This window comes from Grus americana, chromosome 6 (assembly GCF_028858705.1).
Source record: "Grus americana isolate bGruAme1 chromosome 6, bGruAme1.mat, whole genome shotgun sequence".
Taxonomy (NCBI): domain Eukaryota; kingdom Metazoa; phylum Chordata; class Aves; order Gruiformes; family Gruidae; genus Grus; species Grus americana.
The window spans coordinates 12,916,346-12,934,749 of record NC_072857.1 but is presented as its reverse complement, the minus strand read 5'-3'; the positions used below and the strand labels follow the sequence as shown (position 1 = coordinate 12,934,749).

At 42.0% G+C, this 18,404-nt stretch overlaps 1 protein-coding gene across 7 annotated transcripts in view; it reads right to left on the bottom strand.

The window, feature by feature from the left end:
• Positions 1-18,404, bottom strand: part of SEMA5B (semaphorin 5B) — a 279,436-nt gene that overhangs the window by 123,825 nt on the left and 137,207 nt on the right. For all 7 annotated transcript variants that reach the window (XM_054829587.1, XM_054829586.1, XM_054829589.1 and 4 more), the window contains 2 exons: positions 16,999-17,204; positions 1,559-1,658 (listed from right to left, as the gene is read on the bottom strand). In XM_054829587.1, coding sequence (XP_054685562.1) covers positions 1,559-1,658; positions 16,999-17,152 — 254 coding nt within the window. In that variant the 5' untranslated portion in view covers positions 17,153-17,204. The remainder of the gene's footprint in view (positions 1-1,558; positions 1,659-16,998; positions 17,205-18,404) is intronic.

Here is an 18,404-nt window from a genome sequence, read left to right as displayed (position 1 = left end):
AAACTCACTTTTCCAAGCAAATTCTGTAAATACTTGTCGCTGCTTCCTCATGAGGCAATACACTGCACTATATTGTACTTCCAGCGGGAAGTCAAATTTGCTGTCATTTCCCTGTTTATAATGATATTGTAGCCTCGTGTCTACCCAGACTCATACAGACTCTTGCGGAGACAGAGACTCCCTCCAGGATGTGTTGCTGGGGTTTGAGCAAGGGTGAAGCGCGTCAGCAGCGCCTGCGCGGGGGGGAAACCTGGCGTGCAGCAGAATTATGTAAACCATAAATTCCTCAGAGCAACGTGCCTGTGTTTGTGCAATGCCTGGCAGAAGGCACTGTTCGTGGCTGTCCCCAAAGCAATGCCGTTCTGAAGTAATAAATATTAATAATTGCTGGTTAAAGATTCCAGCACAGGTAAAGCCGCAGCTTGAAAAGTAAAATGTTTCTGTATGAAAAGCAGGAGGGCCTCTGGCAATTGGAACAGCTACAGGAATGTAAGTGTTATTATTTACTGCACAAATACACACAGAAAATGTATATTAAATCACACTTTGGTTGTCTCTGTGGAGCAAAACCCTCTCTCTGCTACACATCTTGCTGTTTTCTCTTGTTCATACCATGAGTTCTCCCAGCTCTGCTCCTCACCTCCCTGTCCTCTAGCGCTGAATAACCCAGGAAGAAAGCAGTCTCTTCCTCCATTTTCATTAATAGCACAGACTGCTACCACAACGTTATCTGATTCTAAATGTTATACTTAAACTGATTTGTTAGACCATGCTTAGTCTTTTCTTTTTGGGTTGTCTTATCTGTTTATTACGCAATAAAAAATAGTTGCTGCTGGGGCTCATGATTCAACCACTCCTGACGTATATTATTTCACTGAACCATAGTTCTTTTCCCTGTTGCAAATGCAACTCTAAATTTGTTAGAGCTTGCCTACGCTCATATTTTGTGTTTCTACCCTCCTCTTATGGCATCCTAAATAAAAATAATGTTTAAAAATAAAGGAAAATATATGCTAATGATATACAATGGGCCAGAAAAAGAGAGTTGCACCAAAATGCATTAGGTGGGGATCTGGCTATATCAGCATGATGAAGCGAACAGGTTGTGGAGTGAATTCTAAAAGAAGAGAGAAGGAAGCAATCATTTACACTGCCAAAGTCTCACTACAACTGATACAAAGGTGTGTAGATGAACCTGGTACAGAGGGAAAGTCTGGCCATGGCAAATAAACTGTAAAGTCACATTCTGTGCTGGCAGAGGGATGGTGCAGAACGATTTACTATAACTCTTCTAACACTCACGATACCAAGGGAGATGCCAGCATTCTGTTTCATTAACCAGTCATTTTGATTGCATCTTTTTTTTTTTTTTTAATTCTAGTAATTTTCTCTTCTTTGCAATTATACTAAAAGTCTAAATCCCTCTACAAAAATTATAGCTTTCTTTCTGAGGGGGAGACTGGCCCCATGAGCTGGAAACACACTCTCCTCTGAAGCCAGAACCTGAAGGGAAAGAGCTTGAGCAGCAACCCTGGACTAATGAAAAGATTATCTTTACCTTGCTCCCACAATGAGCTGGTTCCTGTTGGCATCCAGTGCAAGCTGAGAAAAGTCATGCACACCTGGATAGGTGAAATTCGACATCCAGGGCTTCAGATCTGCAATAAAAATGAGAAAGCAGAAAACAATAAAGCTGCCCTAGAAGCAGTGAGTTCACCCAGACATCCACTAATGGATTTCCTACTGAGTTATCTGTCAGGGGAAGGCTAATTAATAATCTGTTTAAAGGGTTTCTATTTATTCTGATTCTCCGCAGAATACGCAAAAACCCGTACATAAATGCAGAGCTGTCTCAGCAGTTATTTTCACATCCAAGATGGAGTGTCAGCATTGGTTTCAGAGACAACAGCAGCTCAATTTTATTTCTGTTAAAACTGGGGAACTGTCTTCAGTGCCAGGGTTAAGTGATGTAAAGGAACTAGGTTGCCCGCCGTAACACCTCCACAGCCTTGCCTCCTGTGCTAAGCATGGGAAACTGCTGCCCTCCAGAAAGAGAAGGTAGGGTCAACCGACTGAAAACCCAGTTAGAGTAGAAGCGATCTGCATTCCAGACCTTGCTGCTCCAATGACAGGTCTTACCTTCTCTTTCAGGTTTTAGGTTCTCTTCTGGGTTTCACTTTTCCTAACATCTGGGATCCCTATCAGTTAAATCCTTCCTTAATTTAGAGGAGGTGGGGTCATCACAGCATCTTTGTAGCTGAGAGATTGCACGAGCTTGAGACTGGGTCTATCAAGTAGCTTGGGTTTGCCAAACTAGGCAATTGTCCAAACTGCAATCACACAGGTTAAATGCCAAGCAATAGATTTGGCTATGCTATGCTTGTGGAGACAGAGGTCTTCCAGAAGCTACACCTATTAACACAACATCAGCTGAGAGATCCAGGGCGGATAGTCCTGATGTAATAAAAAATATACCTGTTTAAAGAAAAAGCTGAATCACTATTTTTAGGGTACTCTCAGGTATGACTCTAAGGCATTTGCAGAATCCCAGCTTTCAATATATTTACCAACTTTGACCTTGTGAGTATCACAGATCGCAGAATTTCAGTCTCTCACCTTACATTTTTATTGCACAAAATAACTGGGGATAGATTCATACACATCTTTCAGAAAGTCATCCAACTTTAGTGCGAGGACTTCTCTTGGGAATTTATTTCAACTGTTAACTACTCTGGCTGTTAAATACATGGAGAATACCAAATACCTGAGGGAGCAAGGCACAAATGAGACCAAATCAGTATATTGTAATCCCGCTGTGACCTGTTGACAAGTAACCTTGCCTCATTCAAGGACTGGATGTTGAAGATGCAGTAGGCTCAACATGAAAGGTAATATCTTCTGGCCTCATGCCAACAAGACACCAATACACAGGCCAATGACCTGATGACTCATAACAATAATGATGCAGTTCAGACCAGTCCAAAAGAGCTCTGAAAAAACATGCTCCAGTGTCATTTTATATCCCCAATGATAAATTGAGACGTCTTACTGAAGGCAGCCAGGTTGGAATGTTTTGTTGTAGGCATTAGTTCCCCTTTCCACAGGGGTGAGATGACAATGTTGATGAGGACTCTCATTAAGGCCTTTGGCACCTTGGCATGCTTTGTAGGATTACAGATGTGCAGATACTTGTTGAGAAATTTCAAGTCCCTTCTCCCTTCAGGGATGGATGAAACCTAATCAAGCTCTTCAGTTATCAAAACCTTAAGAAAACAGTTATAAAAGTCCCTACACCCCACTTGTCCTGCCTCCCTTTCCAAAGCAGAATCTTGTTGTGGAGCTTCTGCCTCTGCTCTGAACACCACCATGTTTCATAACAGCTCCTAAGTGCCCTCACCATCGGCTGGTAGGGGACACCATCAGGCCTGGTCTCATGCCTCATCTAACTGGATGCTGCCAGGGCCTCTCTGACAATGAGACCTCCATCCCCACACTCTAAAAACCCTGTCGACAGGAGCTGGAGGCTTCCAGCCTTTCTCAGCATCCCTGTCACACTGTGTAACCACACACAACACGTGTACCTCCTCTGCTCTTCAATGAAAAGGCATGAGTTAAGGAATAACTCAGCTCATCTAACCTTCAAGCATCTCCACCGCCTACACTCCTCTGGGACCCTTAATGATGTACTAGCACCAGGGAGGCACCACAGTTTCACCTCTGGCACTCTCCTAACTAATGGGGCTCTGTCGTCTTTTCCTGTAGCTCTTTAGCTGCAGAGACATTTTGAGCCAAGCAGCAGAACCTGCAACAATAACACCTTTCAGGCCGGTTAGCCGGCTGACATGTACTGCAGATCTCCTGGCATTTCTGTTGGCTGACGGGGGTGGGATTAGGGGATTGCTATATAATGATGATACCTTTTAAGGATCCTGCTTTTAGGCCGTAATTTCTCTTGTCATTTTACCTCCTCTTCTACCAACTCTTTCCTACTAACTAGCCCACTATTACAGTGCAGTGGCAAGAAGAATATTTCTTCATCTGCTGCTCTAAGCAAATGCTCCTCACTTCAGAAGTACACTCATCAGAGAGGTACACTCATCAGAGAGGTACACTCATCAGTTCTTCCTTTTAATGGCAAGCTCTGACAAATTACAGGTAAAAATAATTAAAAAAAAAATTAAAGGCAGTAGGTGGCTTGAATCTTTCCATGTTGGCTGAAATGTCAATCAAGCCCAAGAAATAACAGGCAGTGTCTTGATTTCTATTACTACTGCAGGTGGTACAACTTATAAAGAAACCCTTCCCGGTTATTAAATTAAAGGCTGCAAGGCATGCATCCTCATAGCAAAATTAAGCTTTTATAGGCATGTAGTTGGAGATTATTAAACCCAGCATGGTCCCAGCTAAGAATGTCTAAATGTGAGTTGTCAGAATTAATGCCAAATGGGACATTTTCCTTCCCAACCTTCTTTCTTCCTGTTAAGAAGGAAGGGATAAAGTGGAGTGGAAATGCAACCAAGAGTCAGTTCATGGGTCTTTTTTCACTGGATGCATTCAAATCTACTGTTCAGACCACAGGCATCCCTAAAGACAGTTCCAGCCTTTCATTTTGAAGCTAGCTCAGTTCTGCAAGGTAAGTGCTGCCCTGGGTCTATCCCATATTAGCTGAAGTTTACACATATGGACCCAATGAACTCCAGCGTTTGCTTGTATTTGACCTTTCTCAGAAGGCTGATTTTTCCAGTACTGACTCTTTAATTTGGCTGGAAACCTTCAGTGCTGGGACATGTTTACATTTGCAAAAGTATCTGTTTAAAAACAGCATGAAAAATTAAAAACCAAGGCCTTGGCTTTGCATGTCGGCAGCAGGAGCCGGAAAGCAAGGAACCACATGGCTTAGGGGCAAAATGTTCATCAAGGCCTCCTTTGTGCTTCTCATCTCTAATCATTTCCAGGGGGTTAAAGATCCATGCTCTCACTTCCTCCACATGAGGACCAACGAACAAAAGTTTAATAGTTTCCAACACCGTCTATCGCCAGACATCTGATTCAGAGCCTCTAAGGCTCTGCAAGTCCCTCCAAAGCTCAAGGTGGTTCAGGTATCCAGCTGCAAAGACGACAAAGCTCTGCAGGAAATGTAAGTCTGCAGACACAGCTGTGCTCAGGCTATTATGCATGCATAAGACAAGGTGAAAAGAGGCCCTCTGCCATTTTGGAGGGTGGTCCCTGCAGCCTGCTAGCACACTGCCCTGCACTGGCTTCCCAAGAGTACAGGACTGGGATGAGGATTAGTCAGCTGCACAGAGGACGGCGTGCCAAATTGCAGGAGCTGGGTTTAAGGGCCTGATCCAGAGGCTCTTCAAATCATTGGCGGTTTTCCACTGAGCTTGATGGGTTTTGGATCAGCTTCTAAAGATGTGGTAAACCTGATAATACTTGAGCCTTCATCTCCTCAAAACCAGCTGCTCCCCACCTCACCCTTACACTGTGTGTTTTGGAGGAAAGAAGTATGTAAACACTGAGCTGAGACTTCCCTGTCTGAAGGACAGCATTTACTGCTTCATCTCACTTAATCCCACTTGTAGCTCCCATCTCCAGCAGGCTGTAACAGCTTTGTGCATCCAGCACACACCACGCAAGAGCAGAGAGGTTAAATGCCCATGCCTTGAAACTGCAAAGCTATTGCTAGGTGCACAGAGCAAGGCTAACCACTGTGTTACTCAAGAACATCTCTTCTGGAGTAATTCTCAGCATGGATTTCCTAGTCTGGAGCAAAAGAAACTAAACTAAACAGGACCAAGGATTCTTTGTGCAAAACAAGGGTATACCCACATATACAGAGTAACCATGCTCCTATCTAACCATGCTCCTATCCTAGGATTGCACAGAAAAGCTTAAAAGATATCATAAAAAGACCTTAAGGGAGGAAGTTAGGAAAGTTGAACAAGAAGGAAGATTCAGAGGGACCCCATTCCAGAAAATACAACCTGAACCACATACATTACATAAAGCCCCTGTAAAATAAGCTGATTCAACAGTAAAGGCTTGTGCAATGAAGTAGAGCATTCATATAGGACTGGGGGCCTGCCAAACTCAATGGGAATAAATAAATACCTGTTCTGCAGATATTCAAACCTACTTTTGTTCAGCGTTAACTTGGCCACACATTGAGTACTTCCCTTACTGCCTTGTTATAGTCTCTTATAAGTTCTTTTAACTCAGCCTACTAGTTTGTGGTGTGTTTAAATACTGTGTGTGAGTATTTCAGCATTCATGGGGAGGCCCAGATGACAGCCATGACTTCTGAACTGTACAGTCTCCTCTCCTTTTGGTTTGCTTCAGCCCTGGCACAGGGCAAATCATGTTTAGTGACTGGCAGATACTCCAGTGTGCAAGTACTCAACCACTTAAATCTTTTTCAAACCACCCACTAGCCTGGAGGACACTTGGTGTTGGATCGCAACAGTGACTAACAGATGCAAATAACTTTGTAACATAACATAAGGTCTCAGGCTGTCTTCTTGGTATAGGCTGATGAAATGTCCCCTTTTCAGAATCAGACCTACCATCTCAAACCATCCTCTGCTACAGTTATCCTCAGTATTCAGATTATTTGTCGCGAAGTAGACTGAGGCCACAGTTTCCATTCTGTGTGGGCCACTGACCAGAACCCATCAGAGACAAAGCAAGCAAGGCTGTAACCAAAGATCAGAAGGTTGATAGCTACTCATGCCACCACCTGTCTTCTCAAACACAGCAAGTGTGGACATGCCCACGGATGCACAGAAGTTAAAGGCTACTTACAGTGTTATTTTTATTAGACTGACAATGAATCATATTGTAATATCAACCTCATTTTAAATTTGAGCTCTCTGTTGTAGGTCACACCACAGGTTAGTGCAATAGTTTTTGGAAGAAAACTTTCACTTCTACCCTGTGCTGAGATGTAAAAGTAGCCTCCACTACACAAAACCACTCCACAATTCAGCAAATTTATCAGGGAAAGGAGAAATCTTTTGCTGCACGAGCAGAGCTGAGCAAACAAATGTGTCAGCACTCAGAGCTCAACTTTACTCATGAGGCCAAAAAACTCAAGTTGGCTTTACCCCAAAAGTCCTCCTACACATACATATCACCCTGCTGTCTTGTCTTCCCATCACCACCTCCACCTCATTACTGGTATTCTCTCTTTCTTTAACCTGATCCGTTGAAATATTTAATTCTATATTAAATATGTCCTCATCCCAACTGCTGCAATTTCTAGCTTCATTGCCTTCTTAAATCTCTGATCTCCACTCATAGATATGAGGACTCAGAAGGCTGTTGGCAGAGTACAATGCCTTCTACAAAATGGGCCAAACAAGCAGTTTCCTTTTCTCTCCCCTCAATACCCAAATCCAACTCGGATGTTCTTCCAGCTGTCTCATTTTCATGGTTTCACTCAGTTTACCCCTCTGACCCCACATTCACCTCCCCTCCCACTCCTGCTTTCTTTTCTAGCAGTCTTCACCTTCCAGCCATGTTTCTACCTCATTTCCTGCCCACTCAATCAATTCTTCCCATCTTGGCCAACTACGAAGCTCCTCCTCAGATGAGAGAAACAATGAGCTAACCCATGAGTGGCCTTAGAGTCACTGTGATAGCTGCTTGCAGTGAGCCATTCCCTTTCAATGAGATCCAAGAAGCAAAAGAGTTGCTAATGTTCCTCTCCAGCCTGTCCAAGAACACATGGATAGGAGATGACTGGAAGAAGAAAGAATAAGACTTTTTCTTTCTTGGTATCATGAAAGAGGGAATAGTCTCATCTCTCAGCTACCAAGGAAAGGAAGGAGATGGAAGAAAAGGCTCTGCTCTTTACCACTTTGAGGGGAAAAAAAAAAAGAACCAAAGACCCAGGTCATACCTTCACAGAGCCATAGCAATCACAATAATCATAGTAATCTAGACATGTTATCATTTAAAGTTATGTCAAATCCAGATGATTTTGCATCTCTCCCTTCACTGCCTACAGCTCCTCCTTAAACTGACCTTGCTGAGCTTCTTCCATCCCAAGACAGAAATGACATCTGGAGATGTAGGCATGGTCCCAAGTGCCCAATGGCACTGACATTGAAGTCCTCGCTGACTTAGGCAAATCATGAAACTAGTGTCTCAGTGCATCCAATTGTTATATGGGTTTAGGGATACTGGCTAGTTCATCAAGGCCTAATTATCTGTAAAGCACACAATGTACAGGAGGCACTAACTGTTGCTAATGTATACCGAGCATCTTGACTCTTTGTTTCCTAAATTTTAATCATTTCTTCAAAACAAGTGTTGCTAAATTGTTTCAATATGGAGAAAAAAGAACTTAGTCCAAACCTAAATTTTGCAAAAGTCCAATTATGACTGCTTGTTTATTTACTTTTTTATTATTAATATGGAGCAGCTGGCAAAACACTCCAGTCTATCAGGAAGAACCCCAGATAAAGAAAACACCGGATAATAAGCATGAATTAGTGCTCACTCCCAGTATGGGACAGTGTGTTGTTAAGTTGTCCTGGGGGGCCCCCCAAGGAAGGAGATCAAAGGACTGTGAGTCACATTCCCAGTTCTGCGCATTTCTACAGTTCTTCAGCATTTCTGCTTCATCAGAGAGGCCAGTCTTGGCCCATTCTGTGTTTCACTTGGGTTCCTATTTGCACATGGTGAAAGGCAGGCAGAAGCTCAATCAAAACCTGCCCCAGAGGAGAGCCAGGAGAATTCCACTCTGTGAGTCCCCAGGCCTCAGGCCGGGAGATTGGGAAAGAAATCATGAAACATGAGAGAGGCTCTTCCCTCTTCAGCACAGCTCTTATTGCTCAGACCCCCACAAGACCTCAAACTGAAACTAACGTAGAGTCATACAATCATAGAATCGTTTAGGTTGGGAAAGACCTTTAACATCATTGAGTACAAATGTAAACCTAACACTGCCAATTCCACCACTAAACCATGTCCCTAAGCGTCACATCTACACATCTTTTAAGTACCTCCAGGGATGGTTACTCAACATACAGCATTGCAGATCCTCACTGGCAACGGCCTATCAAGAGCAAGAGGAGACACCACAATGCTGCAAGAGTGTAGGATAAGGATGCACATCCATGAGTCATGAGCATGTCTGTTTGCCACAGCTGAGATCAACAGAACCAAAGGTGTGTGTCTACACAGCACAAGACTTCATGGAAAGAATGGATTTGGCTTTCCTCAGCAGGCTACCAAATGGGGCAAACTACCCTAATGCTATCTCCCCTCCTCAACAACCCTCCTTGCCTGCTACCCCACATGGCACTGCACAGTGTCATGCAGCCATAGCCCTGTGCCCCACCACCACCTTCTGAAAATTGGCCACACACAGCCCCACTGTTGACAAAGCTTTCTTGTTTTCTTAAGGATGTTGCAGAGTGTTTAAGTGTTGCGATCCATTGTTTACTGAGACAAGCCCTGCAGCTGTCACACAATCTCCCTTGCTGTGAAAGATAAGGTGAGTGCTCATGCATCACTTGCAGCTTCCTATGACATTCCAATCAGTATAATCCTTTTATTCAGACAGGAAAGCAAGCTGCATCTTGGCTCCTACAGCCACTTCAGTCTGATGGAAAAAACACTCCTTTGTCATTGCTCAACCATCATTCAATTTGCCTCCTCCACATCTGGAGGCAATTTTTATTTTTGTTATTCTTAGTTACGTGTCCACACCAGCCACTTGTGCCAGCAGAGATGGTGCAAGATTCAGGACAACTGTTTTCACTAGTGAGAATGCAGGAGGGAGCAGAAAAAGCATGGCTAAACTCTCCGTGAATTTCACCTGCAGGTACCCAGATCTGCCACAGAAGCAGATGCATCTGATTTTGATGAACATCTGAAAGAGAAGTTGACCCTCTTTGCTGGCTCACCAGAGACTGAACTGGAGATACCAAATCAAATGCACAATTTGTACTTTTTAGCCAGCCAGGCCTATGAGAATTCCTGTCTTCTGTGGACAAAGGTCCCACCATGAGTCAGTTACACCAATGAATAGGAGCAGAGGCTGTAAAATCCTGAAAGACTTTTGAAATGAACCTGTTCTCATAAGGATCAGTGGTTTTAAATTGGAAGCTGGCTAATAATAGTAAAGGATTATCAAAGACTACATTTCACCCATGACCTCCACCTCTTTTATTAATGTGCTGTAAAACAGAGCAACCCCCATGTATAAAATACAAATCCAAATTTTGCAGCTCAAGCACTTCCATTAAAATACATTCTAAAAATCATCCAATGTTATAAAAAGGAAAGAATGGATGATCTATGAAGTCAGAGCTTTTTAAGCCAAAGCACAAGAGTTTCTTCAGGATTTTATTTGCACTTCCCAAAGCTAGAAATGATCATAAAAACCTCTAACAGTCTACTGTGTATTGCAGATCACGGACTTTCATCCAGCTAATCCTATACTAAGCCCAGGAACATGTTGGATTTCTTAACCACTTGGTTCAGCCATGTTAGAGGAACAAGTTGGCCAGTTGGACTTATGATAGCAGAACTCTCTAGAAACAAAGTTATATGCTAGGGTTTCCATTTACAGACTTGATGTTTCAGTGCTGTGCACTTTGCCTGTGGCCTAGCTCAGGACATAAGCATACGCTTAGTTTGAATCCCACACAATCCCACTGACTTCAAGGTAAGTACATACGAAGTGCTTGCCTGAGCTGAGACTGTTTGTGGCTTTCCAGGGTGAACCCTGCATGATTAAACAAGAATATTTCTTATGAGATTGCTAGTATTAAAGTGAACTTTGTCAAAGCATAATGACATCCTTGAATGGAAGGTTTTAGGAGAATGGGATATATTAACATCAGAAGCAGATGTGCTAAATAAATGAGGTCTGCCATACCACTGGCTCATAAACTTACTCAGTTAGGGGACTATGCTAAGTGAACTTTAAAATTGAGAATGAGGTCTCCATAAGGCAAGTCTTTGTTTGCACTGAACCACAGAAAAATAAGAAAAGCACTTTGCTTTGCTTTCCACCCTGTTTCCTTTCTCTGAGGTGCTGCCTGGGATCTGAAAAGAGGCAGCCCACTTCTATGTTCTCAATCCAACCACTGTGCCAAAGAAAGGACCACGCACATGCTGCTGTTAGTTGCTGCTGTTAGCCCCAGTTACACCAGCAGTACCTCTGGAAAATATAAATAAGCTACTCTGCTGTTGACCAGAGTTCTTCACAGCCTTGGTCCATGCATACTATGCTGGTGACCTTCTGAGTACCTGTTTCTACACATCGTGAGCCCGCCTCAGTCCTGCTGCTGAGCATGCCCTCCCTCTCATCATCACCACCACTCATGGTCAGAGACTGCTCCTTCAGCTGAGCTATCGTACCTCTTTAAAGTTTTGCCTTCCCTCACGCCAATATGTAAGAGTTACTCAACCACTTTGCTTCCTGAAGCTTCACTGCAAGGTCTTCCTTTTCTCTCCTGCTTGTCATGATTCGCTCTGTCTAAAGCATTTTGTGAATGAAGAGCGCTCTTCCAAGACACGTTTTCTTCTTTAGGCCCCAAAGAACAGCACACCGAATAATTTTTTCAATCAAATCTCATTCCAACCATTCGTGAAGTGCCTTGGACACCATTAATGGGGAAGTGTCAAAGAACTAGCATCATTATTTTTATAATTATTATTATGGAATAAAAATATATTGAGAGCTGTTGGGTGTGATTTTCAGAAGTTTTGCCTGAGAGCAAATTACTTCCCTAACTACTGTCTATTTATGGCTTTATTAGTCACAATTTTCAAACAAATTCTAAATCAACCCTAAAGAAGAAAATATCAGCTTTATTTGCCACAGTTCCATTTTTCAAGATTAAAAAGAAATTGCCACAACGCTTGCTTAATGGAAACGAAATCTATACTAAAATGCACTGAAGGTCAAATACTCTGTAGCACCTACAGGATGTCACCAGCTTCTGGTCAACACTCCATCATTAGTTAATGTTTGGACTCCCTGTATGGAGATTCAAGGGCAGCAAGGCTATGAGCTAGAAGACAATTCTCCCATAATGGATTTTGCCTTCCCTTTGATGTTTAGCCAGATGTATCTCTCATACTTCACCCCACAATCTGCATCCTTCGTTAACTAAAATTTTGGTTTGGATTGTCAAAATCTCACTTGCTCAAGAAAAGCGTAAATCTTTATCAGAATTTCCTAAGGGGCTTTCCTAGCTGGCCTTTGGAGTTGATGGATGCTAATGGGCTTTTTTCCCATCAATATACAGTAAAGGGAATAATGTATTAGTGACCAATTCAACAATAGTAGGGGTGTTTGGTAAAATGTCAAGAACCTTCAAAAGAAATAAATCATACCCTATTATCCTTCAGCCCACAAAGTTAAAACAGCTTTTGCTTTCAATACAACAAGCGAACACTTAACTGCTCCCCACAGATTCCAGTGTTTGAAGCTGGCCACGTTTCAATAAAATGTTGTTTAAAGAAAGAAAATATTGAGAAAATATATAGGAAGCTATATTCAAGCAACCTGAATCACATTCATCCGGTAGGAGGTAATAATTACAGACAGTCTGAAGTAAAATCCCAGATTTAAACACTCCCAAACTAATTCATTTTGAAAACCTGAGGCAACAGACAGAGCAACTTGTCTGCATCTAGGAAAGACTGAGGATTAGATAATGGGTTTAAATGCTGCACACTGAGAACTCACACCAGCCACGATGACACAGTCTGCACAGCTGAGACCTGCAGTCCTCAGAAGATCTGGGATATAAGCTATTTAATGAAGTCCACCTCTCTCCTATACTTCAGTATGGGATCAGCTGAGGTGGTTTTATGGATGAAGACAGGCTGCAACTATTAAAGCAGGGACAAAGGATGTTCTTCCAGCTTACGCTAACTGCCATGACCCAGGGGAGAAAGCCCAGGGAGACAAAACAGAGAAAAACCTGGGAAGTCTATCACACTTTTTCCTGAGCATAGTGATTTAATGGATAAAACTAATGAGAAGTAAATGATGGTAGCAAATGCAAGTGGAAACCTGTCTACAACTCATTTCCAGTTAAGTTGTGAACATCCAAGTGATTCATATAACACAGATGAGTTTGCAAACTTTCAAGCACTTCCTTGGTAAACAAGCTGAAACCAAACACTCTGCATCCATTACAAACATATATCCACATCAGTCGTGGCTCTCAAAATAACAAATCTTACGTAGTATTGCCATGGCAGAAGATGTTTCTGGCTTTCCCAAGGGGCATGTTACAAAGGAGCTCCAAATGTCTTTAATTAATAGCAAAGGTGTTTTACGTCTAAGAAACAGCTGTATAACAATGGAGGGTACTGCTAAGAACCAGGACAGTATGGCAAATACAGGGACCGACATATTGGTTATAAGATACATATAGAAAAGACAGGAAAGATGAGCATGACTAACAAGAACTAGAAACAGTTTCTCCGGTGTTTGGCTTACCAGAGTGATCCACAGTGGAGCTGTGCTGAGATGACATACTGTTTAGTGAAACAGGACCTGGACACATGTGTACGTGCATGTATAAATAAGAAAGGATGCACTAAGGATATACCTGACTTGTTTCACTAATTTCTCAACTCACTGACAAACAAACAAGCATGCAAGATCCTTAATGTAGCTACCCACTCACAGCCAAACAGGTAATACGACACCAGAAACAACCTCCTGGGAAGTAAAAGATGATTTTCTTATTGATCTAACAAGGGAAATCAAACTTTAACTGGATTTCCTATAAGCACAGAGTAGAACAATCTAATTATGAAAAGCCCAAACTGGGTACATTATTATTGTTGGTGAACTATACAATGAGCATCATTTATAAGCCCCAGGGAAATCTGGGCACCGTTGTGTTAGTTTGGTACTGTGCAAACACACAGGACGGTGCTCACAGCACAAATTCTTCACCTGTTCCTCACGATCTCTACAGTCTGCTAGGACAAATCATTCAGCCCACAGCCCCTTCCCAGGCCCCATCTCTCCTGACAGTGCAAGGTATATCTTAAGCATGTAAAATAAGCACATTTAGGACCAGAATTTAGGTCCCTCAACTTGTCTGGACCATTTTGTCTAGGTCACAAGTAATGGCAGGTGGTTTGGGGAATGGACTCTGTAAGGAAACAGCATTTCTTCAGGTCCGAACACAGCTAAAGTAAAAGCATTTACATGTAGACTCCTTTCTGCTTAAACGAGGAAGTCATGTACTGTATTCTCTCTTTCTTACCCCTCCCATAACAATACAAAGAGATAGCAATTCAAATGGACAGTTGACTAGTGTGAATGAGATACAATAAGCAAGAGATGAGGCATAGCAAATACAGAATTTCTCAGGAAATAAGTTAAAAAGTAGACAGGAATTTTACTTGGATTCTTCCATGACAAGGATATTATCCAGCCAACTGGATGTTAAGAATATCGTAATCTGGAGGAAAAGTACAATAAAAAGAGAGCCTGAGCATAAGCAAGGTGGAAACCGATGACTGGAGAACACAAAACATGTTACAGCATCCCATTTATTTTGCAATGGGAAGCCTGACTAGCAAGATTGTGAAAATAAGCTACTCAACCCCTTTGTAACATAAACTGTTTTGTTAACGTGTTCATTCTGGCAGTAAATTAATGCATCCTGTATGACTGGATGGTCTGGGGCCTTACTATTACAGCCCATCCACTGAAAATTGCTGCTGTAACATAATCCTCTCCCCTGGCAGCAGGAACATCAGCAGAGCTGCTCCTGGGGTCACTCTTCCTGTCGTTGGCTTGATGTTCCCATTGTATAGCAGGTTGCGATCCATGGGACGATGTATTTGGAGACCCACAGGAAGCCCATGAGCCACACTGCTGAGCAGAGACATCCTCAGAGCAATTTGGAACAGCACGTAAGATGTAGATTCCCCTGCTTGTCTCTCCTTGCAGCCTAAACCTGCTTATGCTGGCATCAGAACAGGGTATAGCTTTAAGGTAAATTACATTATGAACAGAGCTGTGTTTTTGGAGGTGCAAGCCGTCTTCCACAGAACTTAAATAGTATCTGCAGTGGAAATAAGGTGCCTTTAATTTTATTCCCGTGTATTTTCCAGCTGAGCTTTGCAGTAGAAAATACAGGATTAAACTGTATCATGAACAATCACGAGGAAAGAGGTGCTGAGAAGAAACAATAACTGTGACTCTATCTTGGGTTTAAGACCCAAATGATAATCTGGGTCATTTTCTTGATGGGTCTGCAATTTTAATCTTTATTTCTTTTGTGTAATTGTCAAGTTCTAATTAACTCATACCAGTTTTTGCCCTGTATCATTAACGAGAGAGAGGGAACAAGAGCAGTGAAAGGGGAGGAGATATTTTTTTTTCTGTGAAAAATTCATGCCTGATTAAAACAAAGCAAACTGGCAGATTATGAGCATGTTTACGTAGCCATCACTTCTGCAGAGAAGCACTCATACTGAGTGCCAAAAATGCCCAACAATTCCTCAACATCAGGAATCAGGGCTCTAATATTCCCTGCAGAATGATTTATCTCAGTGCTGGATCCCACAAACACATCCTCTGTAAACTCAAAGTTGGGTGCTCCTGGTTAATAGAAAGAGTGCACACTTTTTTCTTTACCTATAACATCCTCATTATTGTATTATCAGTTTAACTATCTGAGTTACACCATGTTTTTAGCCACAAGCGTTTCTCCTTTCACCCCTCCCCAGTTAACCAGATGGTTAGACTTATTTAGCAATTAAAATCAAGGCTTATTTACCCATTCCACCCGAGCAAGGTTAGAGCTTGCCATATCATGTAGTCTTAAAGATTTTGCTAATTTACTTTAATCCACTTAAACCTTTAAAACATAGATAATGGGAAACAGACAAGAAATCTCTTACACTTTCCAAACTAAGAGACAGTTTCCTCCTCTGTGAAGAAGAGTAAAGCTCTCTAGAAGAACCCTGAAAGGTCAGCAAGGAAGCCTTTGACTACTTTCTTCCTGGAAACCCTATCTCAAAGGTCACAAAACCACAAGTAAATTGCCTTTAGCAAAGAACCTAACTAGAGACATATTGCAAGGTACTTAATTGCCTTTAGTGAAGAATGTAACTGGAGATGCATTGCAAAGCCTTAAATGGGAACCAAAATCGATATTTCAACATTTAGGAGGAAACCATTTTTAGCAAGGAGATTCAGCAGCTGACGATGCTGGCACCCGGAGCTTAACACACTCATCTGGGTGAATTCAGAAATAATGGTGGTGCCAATATAATGATCTTACTGTCAGGTGGGTAAGATGGACAGATTGGACAGACAGCAATTTAGGAGTAAATGTACACTCATGGAAAATCCAACTGGGATAAGGACAAGAGAAATTCCATGTTATAAAAGAACAGTAAAAGGATTGCCCATGGCAACACAAAAAGGTCCCCTCTCACATTCTTAAGACCATGTCAAGTTAAATGCCCAGATGAAAGAAAAACTACTAACACAGGTGATACATACATAACAAGAACAAAACAAACAAACAAAAGCAACGAACAAAAAGGCAGCCACTCCCTGCAATTTTAAAACAATTTACTTCTCTTGCATTCAAGTACGTCCAAATTCTCTATCACTTTTCACTTATTAAGTGTCTGGATCCAGCCAGCCAGGTGAGGTATATAAGCATTACTGAATCCAGTTAGAGAAAAGGAAACACAGTTTCAGTGTGGCACAAGATTACAGGGAGCCTGTAGCAGAATTGAGAATGGAGATTCTTAGACCAGCAGTCCCAAAACTGCCTGAATTAAGTGACTGTGGTGAAACCTCAGAGTTAAAACACTGTAAAGCATCAAAGGGAATATGATTCATCAGGCCACTTGCACTGGCCTGTGGATCACAGGTGTAAGGAAAACAGCACAGACTAAACCATCATCCATAACACCACCAGCAAGGACTTCAAAATGGATCATCCTACTGGAACTTGAAACAGGAATAGAAGCTCTTACCTTCAAAAGCAATTGTGGGGTGTTCTTTCCTGACACATTGCTGATGTTCAGTTTCAGAGTATTCAGGTACATTCTGTGATGCCGAGAGATGAAAAGCAAGAAGAAAAAGGCTTGGCAATGACAGGGAAATGGCCTTTAATCTTGAAACAACCATGACTGAAGGGCGGCTGCAAATCTAGCTTCCAAGGTAGGCCCAGGGAGGATACCTGAAATACAAGTAATTCCACTTTCAGAAAGACAAATGCTTATCCAGAGTGTGTAACATGGGTAGAGAAGGGTGGAGGTTCCCCTTTCATCCCAACCCCACTTGTGCTAAGTACACAACATAATATTCCACAAACAGCATAAAAGAAAGAAAGAAAGAAAGAAAGAAAGAAAGAAAGAAAGAAAGAAAGAAAGAAAGAAAGAAAGAAAGAAAAGACAAGACTCAATTTATAACTGTATTTGGGCTTCTAACTTTCTGACTTCAAAGAGAAGGGAAGTGCACAGCTCCCTAAATACGTATCTGTGTACCTTTGGGGTATATGTCCTTATACAGCAGCCAGAGTGCAACGGCCAGCACTGACAGCATGAAATCTCAAACACTCCAGATGTAAATGTGTCCCCCAGTGTGGACAGCTCATTCCTCAGTTTCATGACGTGTCCATGTTTAAATGTCATGCTACATTCAAGAGATCACTAAGGAAAGGCCAACATCAGTCATCACCAGAACACACGTGCAATTAATACTGTTCTAACAGGAGATTTATACATTTTACTACTGCTGTTTTAAATGTCTTGAAACAAGAAAAGACAATTTAAAGGTGTTGCCACTAAAGTGCTAATTAAGGTAACATAAAAATTAAAAGAGCTTAATGGGGAGAATAGTGAGAAGTGAGTCAATTGCCTATATTATCATGGGATGCTATAGCTCCCAGTCACAAGAGCTGAGGCACACCTAAAGAGGAGGAGCACTCACTCAGGCTAGGAGAGGGGAAAGTCATGCCTCTTCTACGTGAGCAGTTTTTAACAATCGCAGCAGAAAAGATATAGCTCTAAAAACTCCCCTGGGCCTACCAGGCCTGAGACAGGGGATGGAGGATTAATTAGCCCATGCCACAAGCTCCCCAAGATGCTGCTGCAGCTTAGGAAAATCTGCATTGCCAAAGTTAATCTTACTGATGTGCATATTATATTTTCCTATGTAACTTTCTTCAATTATTGCAAACACGTGTTTTCAAACAAATGAAGTCTCCAACTCTTAAATCTTATCTAGTGATAAAGCTGATTCTGATTAAAGTCACACATAACAGGATTCTCAATTCCTGCAGGTGTAGTGATTCATAAAGGTAGCATAACAGTCAACACCCGCAGTGCCCAATACCTCTATATTTTTGTTTGCAGTCTCCAAAACACCTTCAGTGAGC